We start from the raw sequence: 7,679 nt of genomic DNA, 5'->3' as shown, positions 1-7,679 counted from the left end.
TGTCAAAATTAACAGTAAGGGAGAAGGCAGTGTCCTCCATACTGACCCCATAAAGGCTATCTGTGCTGCTGGAGAAGAATGTTCTCCAACATAGTCTTTGAAAGGCCAATGAAATACATTATTTAAAAACTCAGATGCTTGCCTCATTTCAAAATTCATATGAGTCATCAGCAGTTGAACCAATCACAATGAAAAGCAAAAGCAAGCAGGAGAGGACACACATGAAAAGACACATGAACAGTCTCGCCAGAGATGACTAGGAGAAAAAAACGATTTTAACCTCCTCCATGGTTAATTCTGACATTACTATAATTTCCTACTAAATTATAATAGACAGGGTAACTACTAAGAAGGGTTTGGGTTGTCATGTTTAGACATATTATCTACAGGGAAATTAAATAATAAGATCTCCCTGAAAAATGACAACATGTTCAACAAAATATTAAGGTCTGAAATGTATGCATCGATTAATTGAATCAAATTAATCGCGTGCCAGTTTGTCCCTTTCAGCGCACCTTAGTTGATCCACCATGTGTAGTGAGTGATGGAAATAGACAACACATCTGTGCCTTTTAATGGCTCATTTTACTTCAAAAAAGTTCCAGACAGCTCAGTTGAGGGTGAAAAGTACTCCTCCTGCACCTCGTGAACATCAAATGTTTTACCCTTTACCAATTCACTTTAGCTGTTTTCATTTACTTTTCAATCTGTAGACAGTTTCTATTTCCAGTTTCTATTTCCATGGTTACAGGTCACATATTATGCAAAGTACACTTTGCCATGTTTTTCAAACAGTGTCCTTTGTAAATGTGTCCTTTGTCCATGTTCAAACCTCCCAATTACAAGAAAAGTACAGTACATGCCTGCTCCACTTTTCAGAAAATGATTTTCCACTTTGTGACATCACAAAGGGCAGTAACCCCTCTCCCAGGTGGGTGACACTCCCACAGCTTGGTGTTTGTTTTGCCCTCTGAGTCTGCCTTCTCGCTGTAAACAATAGGGCATGATGCAAGAGAGCCCAAGCCCCCCCAACTCTTCCAGAGAGGGGCGTGGTCACACACAGCTCACTTGCATTTACAGTTATAGACACAGAAACAGCCTGTTCTTAGCAGGACTGAAATAAAGGGTTTATAGGCATGATAAAATACAGATTCAGAGCACTGAGACTTATTTAAACTTGCTGAAAAGGAGTACAATATGTGACCTTAAAGTTAATGTCATTGCTTTTGGTCTACAGAAGTTCCTCATTTCTTTCAAAATTAAAGTTTTCTCCAAACACAAAGTAAACCAAATTTAAGACGGTATAAAGTACAACATAAGAGCATATAAAAACTGTTTGAAATGCAAAATAATGGATAATAACATAAATGTGATGACAATTAATTGCAATAAAAAATAAAACTGTTTAACAGCCCTAATTGTATCGTTTCATATTGTACCGTTTTGTAACGGTAATGTAATGTCATATACCGTAGTATCTTATGATATGGTATCATATCCTAACATATCATTTGGTAACCTATAGTTAAATATTTGGCCAATTGGGGGCCAATAACGATGGTTGTTACAATGATAATTGTAATAATAAATTAAAGTGATATAAGTTGCGGTAATATGACCACCACTCATTAGAATTATACAAAAAACAAATGTTGTATGAAAGTGCCCTGGGTTGTGCAAAAGAAAAAAACATTACAAATAATTTTAAAAAGACATAATAATGTTGGGCCCTTGCTCATTTGAAGCTGGTCTGACAGTTGACCAATCAAGTATGGTATCCTGTATCGTTCCTTTAATCACACTGGTTGGATGAGTCGGTTGCTAAACAAAACTCTTAAACCCAATGCTTAATCTAAATCTACAACCAGGTGCCTGGGACTATAAACCGGATAACCAAAGAGACAATTCAAAGATTTTGTGAGAGTCACAGGCATTTTATAATTTTAGGAGTTTAAATGAAACACCAAACATCCCTCACACCACCAGCTCACGAGCGCCCGCTGTGGGCAGCTCCATCACTCTGACGTGTATATTTCAGTGTATATTTGTGTGTGTTGCATGACTTACAGAGTATAAAAACATGAAAGTAAATCTTAATCTTAACCTCAACAGTAAATCTTGGTATTTTGCTAGTATTTAATAATATATCATACCAATGTAAGTATTTACTTGCAAGTCATTCTGAAATTAGAGTCAGTACAGAATGCCTTGGTATACTGCTACCACCTACTGGACGTCAAGGTTAGTTTGTGCTACGTATGCTTATTGATTGGTCTTGCAGAGCATGGCTGATGTTTGGTCTCACTTATTTAAGATGACTGTCATCACTTAAAATACATGAGATTATCCCATCACAAAACTTTGTACTTTTTCCCAATGACACTAATGAAAACATCATGTGCTCGACCACTTGATACCATGAAAGCAGATAAGAAGGGGATATTAATATCTTAAGCTATAACAATCAAATCCATTTAGAATGTACAGATACAATCTTGATATATTATAATATTATGAAATGAAATAAAATTTGACATTGGTCCTCCCTCTACAAAATCCTGCAAAACTGGTTGGTTTGACAAATTAAACAAATGGTGACGTTAAATGAAAGGGGATGACACAGTTCCATGTATAAAATAAAGTGATGTGCCAACAGATAGTAAACTGGACGAAGGAGGAGACAAGCTATGGGTGCATTTGCTATCATACTCTCATGTGTTTTGATGTTGTTCTCTATTTCCATCTTTCTGCCTTTGGTGCACTCTTTTTCCCCACTTTGTAAATTACGGAAAAAATTTAATCTCAATGGTATGCACATGGAGGGCGATGTTGTTCTTGGTGGACTGTTTGAGGTCCACTACTCATCCATCTTTCCTGAGCTTTCCTTCACCTCTGAGCCTAATCAGCCGAGGTGCCAAGGGTGAGTTGTACAAATTCACATCATATAATTGTTTCATTTATTCTTCTATAACCTATGTATTTAGGTGAGATGTGATGTTAAAGGAACTGCTCAATAAATGACATGTATAAAGTATGAATATAAAGTGTGTTAAAATGCGTTCATTAATTTTTTTACCAAGGTTTACAGATGGTTCAAAGTAACAAATGCCTACCTGTTTGGTGTATGTTTTACCAGGTTCTCATGCACGGATGATGATGATGAGGGATATGTATAATTTGCTTTTTGTTAATGGTGCCATTCTGTGTGTTAGCTTTGATATTCTAGGATTCAGGCATGCTCACACCATGGCATTTGCTATAAATGAGATCAACAAAAACCCCAACCTGCTACCTAATGTTACTCTGGGATACAGTCTTTATGACAACTGTGCCACACTTGGAATAGCATTTCGTGCTTCTCTGTCACTGGCCAGTGGTCAAGAGGAGCAGATTCTTTTGGATGAGACCTGTGTGGGGTCCAATCCAGTCTTGGGGATTGTTGGTGATTCATATTCAACTTTTACTATTGCCACGTCTGATGTGATAGGTTTATTCCAATTGCCCATTGTAAGTTTGATATATTCTCTCTTTTTCAACATGCCAACTGAGGATATTTTCATGTGCTCTATTTTAAAAAAAATTCAGATTTAGTGTCTTTAATTATTGACTAGTCTACATGAAAGTGAAAATCCCTTGTGCATTCACTTTTCATTCACAGGTGAGTTACTTTGCCACATGTCCCTGCCTGAGTGATCGAAAACGCTTTCCATCCTTCTTTAGAACAATTCCAAGTGATACTTTCCAGGTACATTGAATCAGCAAAGCACAGACTTTGGTACATATTTACTTGCATTGCATAAGGGCTTTTTTGTGTATTTAGTAAATTTATGTGGATTTTATGAAGCATCTATCTTTTTGTTTTTATGCCAAGAACTGAACTATATACTGTATATAAATTCCATTATTCTATCAATATACTTAGGTGCGTGCTATGATCCAGATTCTAAACCACTTCAGCTGGAATTGGGTAGGCCTTCTGGTCAGTGATGATGACTATGGACTTAATGCTGCCCGCTCCTTCCAGTCAGACTTGGCACAGTCTGGTCAAGGTTGTCTGGCCTACACAGAGATTCTGCCCTGGGGCAATGACCCAACAGAACTTAAAAGGATTGTGAATTTGATTAAAACATCCACAGCCCGTGTGGTCATTGTTTTTGCACATGAGATTCACATGATTCATCTTATGGAAGAGGTAAGAAGTATTACATATTTGCTTGATGATATGATTAAACTAAAATCTAAATGCTCATTTACTTGCATAATACTCAGTTGCTTGTCAATGTGAATTATCATTTTCACTATGGTGAAATTTTAAGGTTGTGAGGCAAAATGTGACCGGCCGGCAGTGGATGGCAAGTGAAGCCTGGACAGCATCCACTGTGCTCCAGACCCCGCATCTCATGCCTTACTTGGGTGGCACACTGGGAATCGCCATCCGTCGAGGAGAAATACCAGGGCTCAGGGAATTCCTCCTACAAATACGTCCTGACCAAAACTACAACAACAGCTATGGAAATAGCATAGTAATGACCCTTTTCCTTGTTTCAGCACTCAAATTTCGAGTTCATTTCATGTAAAAAAAAAAAGTATTTTCTTTCTCAGGTGAAGCAGTTTTGGGAGTACACATTTCAGTGTGCATTTGCACCCGCTCCGGCAGGTTGGATTGAAGCGGAGGGAGAATTATGCACTGGGCAGGAAGATCTAGAGAGTGCAGGGACAGAGTTATTGGATATGTCAGAGCTCAGGCCAGAGTACAATGTGTACAAGGCTGTGTATGCTCTGGCATATGCCCTGGATGATATGCTGCGCTGTGTGCCAGGAACAGGGCCTTTCAGTGGGGACGGCTGTGCCAGTTTACAAAGAATGGAGCCATGGCAGGTGTGATACAAATTTAGTATTCATAAAACCTTCACTGAATTATAATCTACTACAAATTTCGGGATTTAAATCACAGAAAGTTGATGTTAAAAAAATACTAATGGTTAAGAATTATGCCTGACATCTGAACACTAAGAAATACATATAGAATTTTAAAACTTTATTTATTTCTTTTCTTTATTATTTAATATGTATTTTAATAGGGGATGCAGAAACAAGTTTCTTTGTCTTTTCCCATTTGTAGCTTGTTCATTATTTACAGAAGGTCAACTTCACCACGTCATTTGGTGATAATGTGTCATTTAATGAAAATGGTGATGCCTTGCCAATCTATGATATCATGAACTGGCAGTGGCTCCCTGATGGCAGAACTAAAGTTCATGGTGTGGGAGAGGTTAAGAGGTCACTCTCAAAAGGAGAAGAACTCACAATTGATGAAAATAAAATATTCTGGAACTTTGAACCTAAAGAGGTAATTTCTGTTGTCTGTTTATTTTTCTAAAACCTTTCCCTTTTAGGCCTATTGAAAGTCACTATAGCAGTCTTGTAGAATTAAAGATTTTTTTCCCCCCACACAGCCACCTCGCTCAGTATGCAGTGAGAGCTGTGCTCCAGGTACTCGCATGGCAAGAAAGAAAGGGGAGCCTGAGTGCTGTTTCGACTGTGTTCCTTGTTCTGAGGGAAAAATCAGCAATGAGACTGGTTGGTGTTTATGTTCAATATTTTAAAGACATGTTGAATATGAAGGACAATAACACACTTGTTTCCCTAGACTCTATGGAATGCATCAGTTGTCCGGAGGACTATTGGTCAAACGACCGGCATGACCACTGTGTTCCTAAGAAAACCGAGTTTCTCTCTTATCATGAGCCTTTGGGTATCTGCTTGACAACCACATCGTTGCTGGGCACATTTCTCTGTGCTGTCGTCCTGATAATCTTCATCCATCATCGCAGCACACCCATGGTTCGAGCCAACAATTCCGAACTGAGTTTCCTCCTCCTAGTGTCACTTAAACTATGTTTCCTGTGTTCACTGCTGTTTATCGGCCGCCCCAGACTATGGACGTGCCAGTTGAGACATGCAGGATTTGGGATTGTCTTTGTGCTTTGTGTCTCATGTATTCTGGTGAAAACTATGGTGGTTCTTGCTGTGTTCAAGGCCTCCAAGCCAGGAAGTGGGGCTGTTCTCAAGTGGTTTGGTGCCATGCAACAGAGGGGGACAGTCCTGGTTCTAACATCTGTTCAAGCAGCAATTTGCATTGCTTGGCTTGTGACTTCCTCGCCGACACCTCATAAAAACACTCTTTATCACAATGACAAAATAGTTTATGAGTGTGTAGTGGGGTCTACAGTTGGGTTTGCAGTATTACTTGGTTATATTGGCTTGCTGGCAATCCTCAGCTTCCTGCTTGCATTTCTGGCAAGGAATCTCCCTGACAACTTCAATGAGGCCAAACTCATCACTTTCAGTATGCTTATTTTTGGTGCTGTGTGGGTTGCCTTTGTCCCTGCATATGTCAACTCACCAGGGAAATATGCAGATGCAGTAGAGGTATTTGCCATTCTTTCCTCCAGTTTTGGTCTGTTGGTGGCACTGTTTGGACCCAAATGTTACATAATCCTACTGAGACCAGAGAGGAACACAAAGAAAGCAATCATGGGAAAAGGTGCTACAAAGTCATAAAACACTGTGTAAGGGACACTGATTTGTTCAAAAACACAACAATACATAAACTCAATACATAACCCTAACACCACTAAACAATACAGGATTACTTTTTACTTGGCATGACAGTAGTTTGTCTTGGATATATTATACCAATGCATACACCCGTTTTCCAACTTTTCCTGCTCTTCAGTACACTATCTGATCACACAACACTGCAGTTTCGGGGAAAAAACCTCAAAATGAATGGTGCCACATGAATCCCCTGCTGAACATGTTCTACCGTACAATCCATTTATTTGCCCAGATGTCTTGGTACAAAACAACACATTAGGTCCCAATGTGAGCCCCTACTGTTAAAAATAGCCATGACAAAATTCCCCTCAACATTCATCTTTTTATGTAACTCCCATAATTGATCCCAAAGAAGGACATCGAGTGTTTTTAATGCAATATTACTATGAACTGTAACTGTGTGGTAAAATATAATTAAATGAATATGCTGCTACATCATCTTTCATGCCTTCTGATGTTTCAATATAACCACTGTAACATCATAGATGATGATAGAAATTTATCATAGGAGACACTTAGGCTTCTCCACAGTAGAACAAATGGTCTCATGTTGTCATCCATCCATCCATCTTTTTCTGCTTATCCAAACTCGGGTCGCGGTGGCAGCAAGCGCAGTAAGTCGGACCAGACTTCCTTCTCTCCAGGCTAAGAGCTGAGCCCAGCCACCTTCCAGAGAAAGCTGATTTTGGCCACTTGTATCTGCAATCTTATTCTTTCGGTCACTACCTATAGCTAATGACCATAGGTATGGGTAGAAATTAAGATAGACCGTTAAATTCAGAGCTTGGCTTTCAGACTTAGCTCCCTCTTCACCACAACGGTCCAGCACAATGCCTGCATTGCTGCCGATGCTGAGCCAATCAGTCTGTCTATCTCACGTTCAACTGGTGTATGTAAAAATATATAATAATATTTATAATAATATTTTTTACAGAGCAACAATAGAGTCCATTTTACGGTATGGTATCAACAGCTGGTTTGGTATTCTAACAGTAAAATATAAAGCTCAGATCCTCAGCCTGGTTAAGACAGCAGGCAAGATCATGGGAATGTGTGCC

At 39.0% G+C, this 7,679-nt stretch overlaps 1 protein-coding gene across 1 annotated transcript; it reads left to right on the top strand.

Annotated features, from left to right (window-relative positions):
• Positions 1 to 3,225: 3,225 nt before the first annotated feature.
• On the top strand, positions 3,226 to 6,989 carry LOC109985731 (extracellular calcium-sensing receptor-like). Its single transcript, XM_065960250.1, has 8 exons — positions 3,226 to 3,507; positions 3,659 to 3,745; positions 3,923 to 4,192; positions 4,317 to 4,523; positions 4,603 to 4,878; positions 5,141 to 5,350; positions 5,457 to 5,580; positions 5,651 to 6,989. The coding sequence occupies exons 1-8, from the start codon at positions 3,247 to 3,249 to the stop codon at positions 6,562 to 6,564; spliced, it is 2,349 nt and encodes a 782-aa protein (XP_065816322.1). The 5' UTR covers positions 3,226 to 3,246; the 3' UTR covers positions 6,565 to 6,989.
• Positions 6,990 to 7,679: the final 690 nt, after the last annotated feature.

Source organism: Labrus bergylta, chromosome 11 (assembly GCF_963930695.1).
Source record: "Labrus bergylta chromosome 11, fLabBer1.1, whole genome shotgun sequence".
Taxonomy (NCBI): domain Eukaryota; kingdom Metazoa; phylum Chordata; class Actinopteri; order Labriformes; family Labridae; genus Labrus; species Labrus bergylta.
Note: the sequence above shows the minus strand (reverse complement) of the source record. Positions and strands in the feature narration are given on the sequence as shown.